Genomic DNA, 17,213 nt, shown 5'->3' with positions numbered 1-17,213 from the left:
CACACTGCTCAGCCAACCTGGGAAAGTATTCCAGGGTGCTGGGAAGAGGCTCTGACCGATTGTCGAACCTCAAATTCAGGAGGAGCAGTGCGGATTCCGTCCTGGTTGCGGGACAGTGGACGAACTCTTTACCCCTGCAGGGCGGCTGCAAGGGTCGTGGGAGTTTGCCCGTGCAGTCTACATGTGCTTTGTGGACATGGAGAAGGCTTATGACTGCGACCTGATGGGATTCTTGTGGGGGAACTGCGGGAATACGGGTCCTTGCATAACTAAAGTGAGAGCTAGTCAACACAAAGTCAAACACGTTCTCAGGGGGTGTTGATCTCTGCCAGGATTGTCCCTTGTCTCAGAGACAATCTAGATTGCTTTGGTTTTGAGTTGCCAAGTGTTGAAGATATCGACCTCAGAAGACGATGCCTTCTCTTGAATATAATGGAACTAGATGGCACTCGGCTTGTGGTGCTCAAGTCCCCAAAAAATACAATTGAAAAACTCAACAGCGATGTCTCTTTCCAGAAATCATTACCTGGTTTCTCAAGATAATCCACAGACCTTGTTGTGAGCAGTTTCATGTAGGAACCATTTTATTTCTACCAAACTACATCCACCAACCGTATGACTGCGCAGAAGGAGGTGTGCATCTACTCATTGATGAGCGGCTCATGCTCATAACAGCACGAGATGTAAACATTACTGGCATCCTCCTTGGCGGAGCTGTAACGTTGGCTAGCTCAGTGGTGCTAGGTGAGCTAGCGGTAGACGCATGCTTCCTTCCTTCGCGGTGATGTGGTTGGCGATTGTAGTTCTGTAGAAAGAAATAGTTCCTGCATGAAACTGCTCATGACAAGGTCTGTGGATGATCTTGAGTAACCAGGTCATGATTTCTGCAAAGAGACATTGCTGTTGAATTTTTAAAATGGATTTTTTTGGCGCTTTGAGCACCACAAGCTGAGTGACATCTAGTTTCATTATACTGGTGAGAAGGCTGACATCTCTATGGCCAATATCTCTAACTCTCAGCAGCTCACACCAATATAATCTAGATTAAAAAAATAACACTATGGGTACGAGGAAAAATATGTATTTTTTGAGGTTTTGGGGTGAACTGTCCCTTTAACATTTGTGGCTTTTGAGGCATGAACACTCAGGTGGGGGAGTTTGTGTGCAACATAGTTTTTGTGTATATATATCAGAGGGAAACGTATATTGTTTATTAAGTGTGTGTCGCCAGGCATCTGTGTGTGTGCCAGTGCCTGTGTGTGTGAGTGGCGAGCTCAGCTGAGGCATCTGAGAGGACGCATCAGTGTGTTCATGACAGCTGGAGGAGGGGACCAGGAGGGACATCCTGTCAGGAGCCTTAAACTGTGGGTGTGCTGTGATATATTGCACCTTTACATTTATATTACACCTCCCTCCTCCACATATATGCAGGGCATTTTCTATTTAAAGGTGTATTTAGTAGTTTATTTCCGCTAGGGGGCAAAAAAGAAACAAGACAAGAAGAGATGTGGAGCCACTGTGGCATAAAGGCTTATAAAGTTGTTATAGCTAACAGGAGAACTTTTACACCCAGTCTGAAACCTGCCTCTATACTATCTGTCCATTTTACTGGGCCTTGTCTCTGCCTCATAGTTGGTTTTACTGGTGTGAAAGGTAAGGTTGTCACACATAAATGATTCAATGCTTAATTCAAGTTTTAGTTGGCTCCACTAGTCAGAGGTGACTGTGAGAGGAGTTAATTAGTCCAGCTGAAGATGGCGACAGTCCAACAAACAGTTAATTTGGGGAAAAATAATTGCAGAAACACTGAATTGTCTTGGAAGGATTCCATATGTCATTTAAAATCCATCTGACAACTGGCCCGGCTCACCTATGATGGCCTGTTTAATGCTGGAGTGAACAGGCAGGATGTTTTTGTGGATCAGCTCCATGGGCCCCGGCCGGTGGGAGATCTTATCGTTCAAATCATCGGCAAGGCGAGCTCTCTTTAGTTGCAGCTGCTTGGCCTGAAGTGACGGCTCTGCTGATGTCTCTGGAAGCACGCAGAAACCAAACAACTTTAAAAAAAAAATTTGCCAGTGTGCTCGGATCTTCAGAAGTTATTTGTCAGATTAGCCCAGGGTCCAGACAGACAGGAGGGTCTATGTGGCACTCACCCTCCAGGATGTGCATCCTGATTAGTTCAGAGCGCTGCGGTCGACTTCTGATCTTCCTCTTGAGATAGTCCTCGGTCTGGAGGAGGAAAAAGGAAAAAAATGAGACTGTGATTCACTTATGGATTTATAAAATATGATTATATTTTTTTCTATAACTCAAAACACTCTCACCAACATTTCATCAGCCCAGAACTATGGTGTTTACAGGATACTCCAAAAAACCCAATCATAAACAAATTGTTCATGTCCATGTAAACGCACTCATCATCTAAAGTCAAGAAAACTGTCATACCCGCAAATTTTAAGGCATAGGTTTTAAGTATAACATCAGCAGGCTCTAAAAGCCACTGAAAGGTGTTAATGTGTCATACTGAGATGGGGAGCATAAAATACTGGGAACATTTCAGTTTATTTATTTAGGTTTTATTTCGTTTTTGCTAATTTGTTCATCTATTAATTATTTATTAAATATAGTTGTGTTTAATAAACGGTTAGTTTCATTTAGCTGATCAATTGCTAACTATTATTTACTGTTTACCCATTACATTTAGCCAACTCTCTATGTATCCAATACTTGCTATGTTAACTATTACTTCGAGCAAGCATTACCTATTAATTTTAGCTCACTATTTAAAACATTCATCCATTAGTTTTAACTATTTCAAACATTTATTCACTATTTTTAGCCAAGTATTACTTTGGGCTAACTTTATCCATTGTTTTTCCTGTTTAGTTAAAACATTACCCATTACTTTTAGCTCACTATCTCACATTTATCCATTATTTTAAATTATGTCCAACATTTACCCACTACTTTTGGCCAACTATTTCAAACATTGCATTACTTTTAGGTCACTATTTCGAACATTAGCATTACTTTAAACTATGTCAAACATTAGCATTACTTTTAGCTTACTATGTTAAACATTTTTTCCATTTCTTTTTGATAACTATTTCAAATGTTAGCATTACTTTTAGCCAATTATTTTTAACATTACTTTTAGCTAACTGTTTCAAACATTAGCATTACTTTTAGCTAACTATTTCAAACATAGTACTCTTAGCTAACTATGTAATACATTTATCCATTATCTTTAACTATTTTAGACATTTATCTACTTCTTTTAGCCAACTATTTCAAACACTTGCATTACCTTTAGCTAACTATTTCAAACACTTGCATTACGTTTAACTATTTTAAACATTATCATTAGTGTAGCTAACTATTTTGAATATTTGCATTACTTTTAGCCAACTATTTCAAACATTAGCATTACTTTTAACTATTTCAAACATTAGTATTAGTTGTAGCTAACAATTTCATATACTACCATTACTTTAGCTAACTATTTCAAACATTTATCCATTACTTTTTAATTTTAAACATTTATCTACTACTTTTAGCCAACTATTTCAAACACTTGCATTACTTTTAACTGTTTCAAACATTAGCATTAGTTGTAGCTAACTATTTCAAACATTAGCGTTACTTTTAGGTCACTCTTTCAAACATTTATTCATTTCTTTTAGCTAAGTATTCCAAACATTAGCCTTGGCATTACTTTTACCTCAGTATTTCAAACATTTACCCACTACTTTTGGCCAACTATTTCAAGCATTGGCATTACTTTTAGGTCACTATTTCGAACATTAGCATTACCTTTGGCCAACTATTTCTAACATTAGCACTATTTTAAACTATGTCAAACATTAGCATTACTTTTAGCTTACTATTTCAAACATTAGCACTACTTTAAACTATGTCAAACATTAGCATTACTTTTAGCTTACTGTTAAACATTTCTCCATTTCTTTTTGCTAACTATTTCAAATGTTAGCATTACTTTTAGCCAATTATTTCTTACATTACTTTTAGCTAACTATTTCAAATATAGTACTCCTAGCTAACTATTTAATACATTTATCCATTATCTTTAACTATTTTAAACGTTTATCTACTTCTTTTAGCCAACTAATTCAAACACTTGCATTATCTACTTCTTTTAGCCAACTAATTCAAACACTTGCATTACGTTTAACCATTTTAAACATTATCGTTAGTGTAGCTAACTATTTCAAACATTAGCATTACTTTAAACTATGTCAAACATTAGCATTACTTTTAGCTTACTATTTCAAACATTAGCACTACTTTAAACTATGTCAAACATTAGCATTACTTTTAGCTTACTATGTTAAACATTTCTCCATTTCTTTTTGCTAACTATTTCAAATGTTAGCATTACTTTTAGCCAATTATTTCTTACATTACTTTTAGCTAACTATTTCAAACATAGTACTCCTAGCTAACTATTTAATACATTTATCCATTATCTTTAACTATTTTAAACGTTTATCTACTTCTTTTAGCCAACTAATTCAAACACTTGCATTATGTTTAACTATTTTAAACATTATCGTTAGTTGTAGCTAACTATTTTGAATATTTGCATTACTTTTAGCCAACTATTTCAAACATTAGCATTAGTTGTAGCAATTTCATATATTAGCATTACTTTAGCTATTTCAAACATTTATCCATTACTTTTAAATTTTAAACATTTATCTACTACTTTTAGCCAACTATTTCAAACATTGGCATTAGTTGTAGCTAACTATTTCAAATATTGGCGTTACTTTTAGCTAACTCTTTCAAACATTTATTCATTTCTTTTACCTAAGTATTTAAAACATTAACAGTACTTCTAGCTAACTATTTAGACTTCTCTGCTCATCTGGTTTTCACACAAGCTCAACATGGTGTTCAGGTGTTTACTCCGACTCAATATGTGGCTATATGTGGCTTTTTATACAATTCAGATTTTCTATTATTATTATTTATTTAATAAATTGAGCTACTCCAAAATCCTTCCACAAAACCCCTGGAAACTGCACACATACCCTGGAGAACATGTACCCCTTATTGGGAATCACTGACACTGCACCTTACTTAAAATATACATTTTCTGTGCAGATGGCCTTATCTCAGCACTTATTTGTCATTTCCAGCCCTTCTGTATTACATTATTATTCAAGAGCTGCTGTAATGATGTCAGATGCTACAAAGCAGAGAGAGACTGAATGTGTGCTTGAAACAGGCCAGTTTTGACTCCAGTGATTGATGTGAGGGAGGCAAACTCACCCGGGCTCGTTCCAAGCTCCGTCTCTGTTCGTGGAAGGAAGCTGAACTTTTCAGAGCTTGAAGAATAAAGAGTGAGAGCAGAGCAAAAGTGGAGAGAAAGAGAGAGAGGACATTAACATGGCAGTATGTACATTCATGTCACTGAGGGGAAATGGAGAGCAAAATGGCTTTGAAAGGCTCTTTGCTTCTACAGTTCAGCTCCAGTTCAGTTTGAATAGGTTTACTGATGGTGACGATTATGGCCCTTATATTGCCAAAGCTTCCCCTTTCTCACATTCTGAGCGCCACGTCAGCGTAATAAATGCCAGGTCCGGCTATACAGACTTACTTATTTATGTGCCATGACAGAACAAAATGCATAATAGCCTGGGCAGCGGTCTCATTAACAGGTAAAGGGAGACATGTAATGGGATGGACTCTGAGAGTTCCAGTCCAACGAGCCTCTTTACAGCGGTGGAATTTATGGAATCTGTTCAGCATTCACAAATGACTCAAGCAAGACTTGCTGTAGGCCTATGATTATGCAAAAACCCAGGGATTAGTGGTGCTAGACACCTAAAAGCCTAAAGGGCTGTGATGACACCAAAATGCTGACTTAAATGCAGCATATCAGTGCAGGCATTATGATTTTGGTGCTAAAACAAGAATCCAAACCTCAAACTATTAAATAATGTTAAATTGGATGTAAGAATACATATGCAGGCAGATTACTAAGTAGTTCACAACTTGAGCATGAATGTAAAGGCCAGACAAGTGGGATACATTTCAAGGACATGCATTTTATTAACATTTAAGATTTGATCTGCTTAATGACACAAGTGAGCACTGCGGAACTGTACATTAAAGTTTTTATACAGGGCAAGTTTTTATTTGTTGACCAATCATAGGCACCTATGAGGAAAAGGCTATACGATAATAGATAGGAGGCAGTGTTGAATAAGTAAAAAGTTAAGGTATTGAACATAGATTAATTGCTGGTGTAAATCAAGATTTGGGCCTTTTCACCACACTTTGTGATTAGGTGAAGGGCTACAAGATCGCACTGTCTCAAACACATCGTTTCCACGTAGCTCTGTGTATGCATGCAAAAGTCCATTCGTTCTTATAAGAACCACGGCGATCTTTGCGAATAATTCTTCTGTTTTTTGTTTTGTTTGGCGTGTTTTTCAGTCTGGAATTTACCATAACTACACCTTGAAATTCTGCGGCAAATTTAGGACATACTGTTTGCACTGTGTGCCACAGGAAGTTAGCATAAAAACTAGTAACGCACAGGCTATTTCATTCAATTAATGTATGCAATACAGCTTCATATGTACTTTTTTTGGTGAAACGTGTGACTGTATATTTAGCTAACACTGGTATCATGCTAGCTGTGTAACATATAGTGCATGCATAGTGGTTCATACAGTACGTCTTTAAGAAAAATACTTCACAAACTGGCTGCAATCACTGCAGGGTAATTTCATTACTTAGTCACCGTCATGCATTATTACCTCCGCCAAGGAGGTTATGTTTTCGCCGGCGTTGGTCTGTTTGTCTGCAAAATAACTCAAAACGTTATGAACAGATTTTGATGAAATTTGCAGGAAAGGTGGATAATGGGACAAGGAAGAGATGATAACATTTTGGTGGTGATCGGTTGAAGCAAAGTGGATAAAATAATAAATAAAGTCTATAGTCTGACAGCCTCAGCAGCAATTCCACTTTCTGAAGACGGTGAAAATAGCGCCATCTGGTGGCCAGAAAGCACGTCTTGTTCTACTTGCTAAATATTGTTGTAATTCTAAAGTTGAAATTAATGTTCTGTGTTGAAAAAAGAAAGAAAGTGAAAAATACAAAAAAACATATTATATTCTGTGTTGGTACAAAAAAAACCAACAAAATAAATACACCACAGTGTCTCCATGGTGAAGGCATATATAACCTAATCATGATAGTGATGCAAATAACCTAATCGTGATGCAGGCTGCAAAATCTGATGCGGGGGGGGGGGGGGGGTATCACCTACTTGGTGGAGGTCTGCACTCTCTGAGTGCTTTTCTAGTTGGTTCTATTATTGTCTCGATAACACTCTACACTCATATTCGACTGGACTGCAAAAAACACAAAAAATAAAAAATGCGGTGCCGTTTCTATCTTTCCATAAAGAGATTTCCTTGCGCTGAACACTAGGGGGCCTACTCCGTGTACTATAAGGAATTACAGACACAAAACAAAACTGTGAGGAAATGAGGCATAGGCATAAATCAACAGTGCGTTCCAATACCAGTATTACCAGTGTGCCAGAAAAAGATATAGTATGTCCTAATACATAGCATGTCAAATGCAGTGTGCCAAAAATACATCTGGTCCGATTTTGCAGTATGTAAGCCAGCAAAGTTTTCTGGCTGTTCTGACCCACAATCCTCTGCACAGTGGAAAATATGTCAAATCAACTGAGCCACAAACAGATGTCAGCGTGACAGCTGTTTGACAGCTGTCAGAAGCCACAATGACAAGCAACTGATGACCAGTCGAACAGTAATAACAGGAATATTGATTGTTTAAGTGAACAAAATAATCATAAATATTACAAACAACAAGAGGACATAACTATGAAAATAACAGTGACAGAAAACTGCAGATGTATATTCACTGTCGCAAATATCATATGTTCTGACGCACAATCTGTGCAGTTATAACTTTGAACTACACACATTGCAAAGTAACAACAGCAGAGCTTTGCGGGTCGATCTCCATCTGTGGCGAACTGTGAGTGGCATTTGTTTTTTCTCCAAGGTAACGGATATAAAAGCAAGAGGGTCAAAGTTCAGGGTGTGATGTTATGAGACAGTAGTATGTCCCGATTGTGTGCATACTGCATGCAACAGTATGTACTTTTTAAGGGCAGCTGCAGTACCTACTAAAAGTGAGAAAAAAAAGTATGCGATTCGAAACACACATGACCAGCGTTAAAAATCTCTTGATGCCCGCTGTGCCATTGTTTTCCTGTGGAAGCTGGCGTTAATGATGCCTTCAGGGTACTTTTCAACTTGGGCGTCGCGTTGTGGGCTTCACCGGCGTTTTGACGCGATGCCGAAAGTTCAATTTTGTTGAACTTCGACCCCGTTTGACGCTGACCTTTCCATGTAGAGCCAATGATTTTACAGTAGAACACAGGCGGGGGGCGAGGGCGGAGACGGGGCACGGAAAAATGTAAAGATCCGACTGCAAGATAGAGATGATCAGCATTGGGTCAAGCGCCTTAAGTCTTATACATACACTTAAACTTAAAGTGCCTTTAGTTGCCTCGTTTTTGTGCTTTCTTTGAATACCATCCATGCCCCTGACAGGCCTAATCATTCCTCATAGCAAAGAGAAAACAAAGCATCATAATAGCTAGGAGTGATGGGAAAATAATCCACAATCATTTATTTATATTTAGGATTTATAACATTGCAAATACAAGTTAAACTTTAAGTAGCCTGGTAGATCAATAAAATCAGCTGCGTGGCATTAATTTATCAATACACGGACACAGTTATCATTTCTTAAAAATTATGTAAATCATTAATATAGCAAATATAAAGTAAACTTTTGGTAGCCTACTAGTATGATAAAATGTATTGTTTTGTCAGTCCACTAGATACATTTAGCTGCAATAAAAATGACTGAAGTGAGATGAACACACAAAGGTTTCTTAGATAAAAACACATGGTAACAGATCTACTTTGGGGACATATTTGGCAGTTGAAAGAGCGTACAAAAAAATAAACTGCAATATATGTTATCACAATACCCCTACCAATAGCCCCTGTGAACCATTCTTATGGTAGGGGATGAATTTTATGTAGTTACAACATGTACGTCCAACCCTTTTGCTTATCATACTGTTGCATATTTATGCATGCAGATAAAATGATAATTGAAAGTGCCAAGCTATCTCAGAGTGCCGAACAAACAAACATACAGGATGTGCACACTGCTGAGTACAGTCAAATGTTTTTCATTGTTCCGTCTCCATCTGCATGCTGGAATTGAAATGAACCAGTGACTGAGAGGTTAATGAGGGTCTGCACATCCATATTGGGTGGACAATGTATGATAAGTGGCCTTTTGTATCACAGTTCCACAACTTTAGGACAATAAAGTCGTCCTCTCTTTATTTCTAACATAGAGACAAAGCAGCCAAGAAGTGTTTAATAGCCAAACGGCATTTGCGACTTTATGTGCCAAGTCAGTCACAAATGGCCACAGCACACGGCTGACCAAGGAAGAAATCACATGTATGGAAGTAAACACCCTTAAAATAAAGTCATCACTTTTATTTCATCGTCACGGTTTCATTTCAAATCCAATGTGTCGGAGCTAACACAACAGAAAATGTGTCGCTGTCCTAATACTTTCTGACTTCACCGTGCGCACACACGCACACACACACACACACACACACGAGTGGTGTTGACTAGATTAGCGACCCTGGGGCAAGACTGCTGGTACCTTCTCAAGCCTGAGTTCACGTCGCTGAGCATTGTCACACTGCTGGTACACACTCACTCTTGCACACCCTGGGGACATCAACCCTCTTAGACCTCTCACCCATCCACACGGGGGTTTTGAACCTGCCTGTCAGTCACTTACATGGAAAATGAGCGGTGGGATGGAGGGACGGATGGATGGACAGATGAGCACAAAATGAGGTTCTGGAGGCGGAGATGGGTGTGGGAGGGATGGGAATAGATCGGGAGAAGACAGAGAATCAGAGAGAGAGACGGAATACAGGCAAGACTGGGGTGAGGAGATAAATGGAGAGAGGCAGCTGGAAGAAAAGTGGAACAACAGACCGAAGGGCAAATGAAGAGGAGGAAATGGAGAGTGGTGGGATGAGGTCAGAAAGAAAAGACTCCATTATGTGCATGAGTGGCTGAATCATTGCTTCTTGCCACCCTGCTAAAGCTAACCAGCATTCCCGATCTTTAAACTTCGAGAACATGGAGCGGCATCACTTCGTCTGAGGGGGGCTCTGTTTTTATGTTCAGTCTGCAGGTGACCAGTGCTTTGTTATTTCTTATGTGTTAACTGACTGGCTGGTGGCTTGAGAGACTCTCCTCTGTGTATTTCTTTACTGCCTGTTTAACGTATTCTTTGTACAAGACCTAAGGAATCCATTGGTACCAACCATGCCATGCTAGCTTGTCAGGAAGGGGGCGAAATAACGCTCCAAATTAGGCTCAATCTTGATGAGTAAAAAACAGGGCGTCCATTTTCACAGAGACCTCTCACCTCAAGATATCTGAATGAAAATGGGTTGTAGGAGTACCCATGAGTGTCCCATGAAACTTTACAGCCTCAAACTAGGAACTTTGGGCATTCAGAAGATGTATGGCTTTTATATCTTCATATTGGAAGAAGGTTTTTTTTTTCAGAAGTTTTAAGAACAGAAGTGTTTGCCATCAAATCCAAAAAGTTTCTGATACCGAATCACAGCATTTTCTATGGTATTCCTTCATGTCTTGGTGTCTCAATGTGATATTTTGAAGGGGTTTTTCGATGATTTTTATCAGTTCTCCAGTGGTAAAAATGCTTAAATTTTGCACCAAACCTGTGTAACAAATGGTACCAACATCACAGACTGTGAAAATAATGGACATAGCTACCGTGACGTCACCCATTAGTTTGTGGACTCCTGTTTTGAAGCCTTGAGTTCGGCATTACTGCCATTGCAATCTTGGTGTTTTGGAGCCAGAGATGACTATATTTGCGTGAGAAGATGGCGCTGAGGAGCGAGGGGTGGATCTGAGTAAGAAGCCGAGGACACTATCAGTAGATAGCCTGTCACTCAAAGTGGTCTGCGTAACTTTAAGCTCTAATAAAATGCAAATGTGTGAGTTATGTAAAGATTCACCTTCCGTATTGGTGTTATGAAGGGGGAAATTAGGGATAGAGACCAAAACCATTTTTTGTACCAGGCTGTAAACATGTTTCATTTTAACATGGAGGTCTATGGGGACTGACTTGCTTTTTTTAGCTAGCCTCAAGTGGTCATTCAAAAAAAATGTAGTTTTTGGCACATCTGGGTTGTCCTCATTTTTCAGCCTCGGAGGCTAGTTAACACAAAAACTGCTGCAACAACCTGAGACCTAATCAAGCATGAGAATGACCATCATAAACTTTTAAAGTTTGAAAAGGTGCCTTACTAAAGGACAATATTTATTACATATGTATGACTTGGAAAACTTGACACATAGTGCTGAGCTGAAGGGCTATATCTGACTCAGAATCATGTCATTCAAATAGGATTACGATGGTCAACACAAATTTGACTATTTGCTCGTTTTTTCCATATAAAGTTTGACAGTTTGATAGCCTGGAAATCCAGACCCAAATCTAGAAAGATTTAGGGTCTGGCTATGAGTAATGAAAATGGCCCAACTCGAGGGGCAGCACCAAGCATGCATTTGTAAATATCACTGCACGCAATTGGATAACACTACGACCAATCAGAACAATACAGGGGTGACGTATCCAGAGCTTAGCTACCAGTGGAGCTAACTGGTAGATTAGACTCTTGCCGTATCCGGTCGGCAAAACAGCAAAAACGTCCTTCTTGCAAAGGAAAGATTCAAGCGCCGTCTTCTGTTCCTCTTTTAGAGAAAAAGCCAAGTCTAACTCGTTCATTGTAGCGGCCAAAGCCGTTTCAAACAACTGGTGTTCATCCGTAGCCATCTTGCAGTGTTTACTGACTGATTCCGGACTTCGTCGTCGCAGCGCTGTCGTCATCTGTTTAACTCGCCTCTGGCCCGCCTATATCAGATACACCGATGTGATTGGTGCAGCTCGGTTCCAACGGCATGGGTAATGAGCATCATTACCGATTGCCAGAGTGACTCGCTGAGCAAATTCAAATTGTGCTCTCGCGAGAACTCTGGATTTCCAGGGTAACAGTTTGACGGTGTTCAGCGGGATGATTATGGTGACAGCAGCGTTCATATAGTAATGTGCAACAATTCAAGTTAGTCCTCCAGGTTAATGCATGCTAACTACGCTAACGATGCATTGCAAAAGTGCAACAACCTTTTTCTGCACTAGGTACCAAACAAAAGCCACAGACTGTATAGTACTGATTTGCTGTGAGCAATAAATTCACAACTTCTTAGTGTCGGGGAGATTAATGTGCAGGCACCTGCTGTCTCACACAGACTCACACTGGGTCTGGGTCTGCAGCTGCCTCTACAGGAGAGCAGCGTGGAAGTGAGGAAAGCTCACTCAAAAAAAGAAAGACTGCTCACAGTCGACTGAGGAGTCTCCAACTGAGGATTCAACTCTTCAACTTTAAGAAGGCAAACCTACTGAGCTGCATCTCTAATTAATCTTCAGGTTCCCAGCTTTCAGATGATGCATACCCCCTCTACGTGGCATATACTGTTGACCTGCTATCTCCCCAGTTTGTAGAGAAACATCTACGAGAAATCCTTCTTGCCCTCTGCAATAACCACCCTGAACAAAATAGACACTGCATGTTAATCTGCTCTCTCAGTTGCTGTTTTAACAGTCCTTTTTTACATTTGTTTTAAATGTGTTTTGAATGTGAATCTTGTGTAGGGTTGAGGCTTGTCAAAGGAGAATTTCTGTCGCTCTTGGGACAGACAATAAAGTTTATCTATTCTATTCCTAAAAGTGGGGCCATGGAGGGAGGGGTGGAGGAGAAGAGCCTAAACTGTGTGACAGGTGTCAACTTCATGAAAAAGCCTGAATAGCGACACAATTACTGAAATAGTATTGTTGTCCTCAACAAACAAGTCAAGCTTGTTGCTGTCAGTACAAACACAGACCACAGACGCTCCACCTAAATCCAGTGCTCAGCTCTTTCTGTTGCTCTTGCTAACAAATACTTGAAAAAGGCTTCACCGGGGCATTAAAGTTTAGCTTAGCTAACGCGATAATCACGTGAAGATGAGCACGAACTGAGAGACATTTTTACACATCTGAGAAGTGTATAAATAACGTGCTGGGCAGAGTATCACACTGTGGGCTTATTATAGCACTGAGTCAAATGAACCCAGCCGAACACACACCACGGCCCCACGGCTGAGAGAAGAAAAGACGTTTCTTTTCTACACAAAGCACAAATTTGAAAGGCTATTCTTGAAAGGTGTGATAGTGGGAGGGAGAAGTGAAAGACGGTGAGTGATAAAGAGATACAGAGCAAAGATGGTGAGGGCAGAGACAGAAGGAATCAGCACCACTGCTATGAGAGGTCAAGTGGCTGTTTATAATATCGATTCAGAAGAAGAGAGGAAGACTCCTCTGAGGTCCAAAGGGATGTTTTATGAAATGGACTGAAGGAAGGAGCTAAAGGATGAGGGTATTTGGGGAGGAGGGATCTGCAGTGTGTGTTGTCAGTTGTTCCTTCCAACTGCCTTCTGTCTCAATGAAAGACCACAGGTACGATGATGGTAAAGGTCATGTGACACAGGAAGGTGGCTGAAATGTCAGTGGCTAATTGCTCCTGTCCTTACTCTGAAAACCCACACCTGAACTTACCTACTTCTAAATGTGGTAAAGCGGCATTCAAACCTTTGGTCATGACGACACGACAACCGCCATCTTTGGCCTTGTAGCATCTGCCTGGTCTCCACATAAATAGGGTTGGGAGATATCGCCAAAATGTTACCAGGGTAAAAATTTTCACATCAGTCTATAGCCCCTTTTACACTGCTAGATTTTCCACAAATGTTGGGCTGTTTTGCCGGCAAGCTGCGAGCGTTTAAACACACAGAGCCAGATTGGCGAGTTGATCCGAGGAGCCCAATTTTCCGCCTCGTAGGGTAGACATATTGGCGGAACCCTTTTAGTTTAAAAATACCGAGGTGCCCTTCCGCAACAGGAGGGGCTGTTGATGACTTGTGGGAGGAGCTGTTGATGACGCCGCACGTGCGACCCACTGGCGGTGGACAAACAGGAAACAGCTGATAGCAGGAATTAGCGAGCAGCTAGTAGCAAGAGGGAAACACAAACCTGACAGACACTGTAAAGATGAGCAACTGGGGAGACAAGGAATTGCGCGCCCTCCTTGTCCTCGCAAACGAAGAGGCCATTAACCGGCAGATGACGGGGACGGTGAAGGACGGGCCGACTTATGAGAGAATCGCCGAAGGACTGACCAGCCGCAGCTTCCCTCCCACGTCACTGTTTACGTCACACGCTGAGCTACAGGTTTTGTTACTTGCTCACGCCCCCCATTGCCCCGAAAAAGGCGCATTCTGTATAAACAAAAGTAGGTAGGCGGCATTTTGCTGCACTCCCCGATTTTGTTTTTATACTGCCAATGCTGATTGGGCTTTCCTGCAAATTTGCACAATTCCTATTTAAAAAGGGCTAATAAAAGTCAAACCATTAATTCTTTTAAGTTTAAAAACTGATTTTATGCTCCTGAGAGACACTTGAGGAAACCACACAGTTCACAGAGTGCTGCAGGAGAAAGCCCTACAACCAGGAAATGAGTTAGCATTTTAGCACTCCTGGTTCCCTTGTCTTGAAGTCAAGTGCTTTTTAGTTAGATGCCTGAAATAAGGTCTGTGGTTAACATAGGCTTAAGAGACTACCACATTTCATTCTACGACACAAAATACATCAGTAAATCTGACGTTTCGCAATCAAAACAACAAAAAAGACGGACATTGAAGTAGGCCTATCGTGGGATCACTTAAACCAACCACCACTGCCGATGAAAATCTACCTGACATGATTTACATTACCTATAGTCACATTTATTCACGTTACGTCATTCAATTCCACTGCAATAGCCACAACAAATGGAACATTAACCTGCTAACTAGAGATGCAGCAATCCAGCTTTTTCAGTTCCGATCGCCTCAGGTATAGGTTGCATTTTCCAATACCCGATCCATCTATTTTGATGATATCGGGGCCGATATTCGATCCAGATATCGGATCAGTGCATCCCTACTGCTAACCTACCCTTAACATTAGATGAGTCAATGACCCATACAGCAACTGTAGCTGACATTTTGTGGCAAATTTGATCGTGGGGTAGCCTGGCGCCATTATCCATGGTCAAAACAATACTAATAGTAACTTTAAATCCACCTGAGTGGGCAACTGGCATGGGACCAATATGGAACCCATGAACAATCGCATATAGAGCCCACTTTTCAGCCCGTTTACTACCCACATGGGCCCCATGTATATCATTTTATCACCAAGCCCTACACACGAGCATCTCTGTTCTACTCACATTCAAAATGCTACCAGCAGGGCTTGTTGGGACACACTGTGATCCCCCTGAACACTGCAGGAGACACGACACAGAGACGAAACACACACACCTATTCAAGCAGCAACAAGCCCTCAGTTAAGTAGCGTAAAGCGGCGTGGGCTAATTGGATGAGACCGTGTGAACACATCAGTTTGATTTCCATCCCAGCCAGTTTATACAAAGAAACACAAGCGAAGACAAACGAGACATAACACTAGCTCCTCTGGTCACACTTGGCCTCATCACACCTAGACTGTCTCCCGTACAGCCTCGTGTATATGCTCACCACACAGACAATCAGAAACTGTCGCATCATTGTTATCAATGTTAAATTTCCACTCGCATCTTTCCATTTCAAAGCAGCTCTCCACCAGATGAGGTCTGAGCCGTGCTCATTATTAATGCTGTCTGTACACACAGATAAGAACTAGTAGTAGCATTGTAATGGCTCTATGTAGTAAGAGGAAATAGTTTGTGTTGTAGTGATGCAGAGCAAAGTAGCTCCTGCAACAGCAAGGTGTGTGCACCAAATAGTAAATAGTTCACAGGCAGCTAATTCAAGCATTTACCAGATAAGAGGAAATACTAGCAGATAAGATCCACAGTGCAAAACACTTCCTGTTTGGCGACATGTGAGACTGTTGTGAGATCAAATGTCAAAGGCAGAAGATGAACTTGATTATTTGTGAAGTAAATATGTACTACTGTACTTAAACGAGCTGCATTAAACAACATGGGGTTATAAGCACTGATTTGTAGGTGATTTGGGTGAATTGTCTCATAGAGAAATGAATGTTCCTCGAGATTATTAACATCAGAACATGATGTTCCTCTCATGATATCTGATGAAAACAACAGTGTACATCAGACAACAAGAGCATGTTCCATTAAACTGATCTAAAAGAAGAGCCAAAAGTTTAAAGGCAGCACTGACAAGATGTAATCTTTGCATCTAAACATTTTGAGTTTGATGTTGTAAGGGGAAATCTCTCAATCAGATAAAAAGCAGTAAGCGGATGTTCACGATGGCAGTTGAAGTGTGACCTGGATTCACCTTTCTATGAAGACTGAAACTGCCGTCTGTCAGAGACAATGGCACCGTGTTAACCACAATCTCAATCACTTCAGAGAACTGCTGCGTAGCAAGTAATGAGGGTAAAGCGACAAAATAGATTCTCACATGCAGTGACTGAATGAAAATCCTCAACATGAGACAAAGTTGGTTTTATGACTGACAGTCAGTTGCTAGTTTATTTAGGTGCACAGAGTTAACACTAATGCACTTTAATACAGCAGCACAGCAATAAATCCTACTTTCAGTATGAGTACATGTTCAGGTTTTGTTAATTACGCTTATAGAGGTGCTCATTCAACTTTACTATCAATGTGGAGAATGTTGAACTGTTGCCACATTTGTTCTGTATATTACTTGTTGTATATGTTTCATTTTCTTCTGTTTGTTTAAGGGAGGCAAAGACAATCTGTGCACTCCATAATCCATTCTGCCATACTATATAGCACGGCAGGAAAAGATTTAGTATGTCCCAATCACTTCAACAGGTCATTTTAAACATGGGTAAGTCCATATTTTAATCGTTTTTTATAACGTAATAAGTTAATGACAATTTGTCATTGCATGTCCATGTATTGAGCG

The 17,213-nt window shown here is 40.3% G+C and overlaps 2 protein-coding genes across 3 annotated transcripts in view; one reads left to right on the top strand and one right to left on the bottom strand.

Moving 5' to 3' along the window:
- The window catches only part of LOC126405462 (myocardin-related transcription factor A-like), a 73,391-nt gene that overhangs the window by 23,959 nt on the left and 32,219 nt on the right, over positions 1 to 17,213 (bottom strand). For both annotated transcript variants that reach the window (XM_050069206.1, XM_050069207.1), the window contains 3 exons: positions 5,299 to 5,354; positions 2,157 to 2,232; positions 1,871 to 2,032 (listed from right to left, as the gene is read on the bottom strand). In XM_050069206.1, the coding sequence (XP_049925163.1) occupies positions 1,871 to 2,032; positions 2,157 to 2,232; positions 5,299 to 5,354 (294 nt within the window). The remainder of the gene's footprint in view (positions 1 to 1,870; positions 2,033 to 2,156; positions 2,233 to 5,298; positions 5,355 to 17,213) is intronic.
- The window catches only part of desi1a (desumoylating isopeptidase 1a), a 357,862-nt gene that overhangs the window by 336,907 nt on the left and 3,742 nt on the right, over positions 1 to 17,213 (top strand). The window lies entirely within an intron of this gene.

This window comes from Epinephelus moara, chromosome 18 (assembly GCF_006386435.1).
Source record: "Epinephelus moara isolate mb chromosome 18, YSFRI_EMoa_1.0, whole genome shotgun sequence".
NCBI classification, from domain to species: Eukaryota; Metazoa; Chordata; class Actinopteri; order Perciformes; family Serranidae; genus Epinephelus; species Epinephelus moara.
This window is presented reverse-complemented; position numbering and strand designations above follow the sequence as displayed.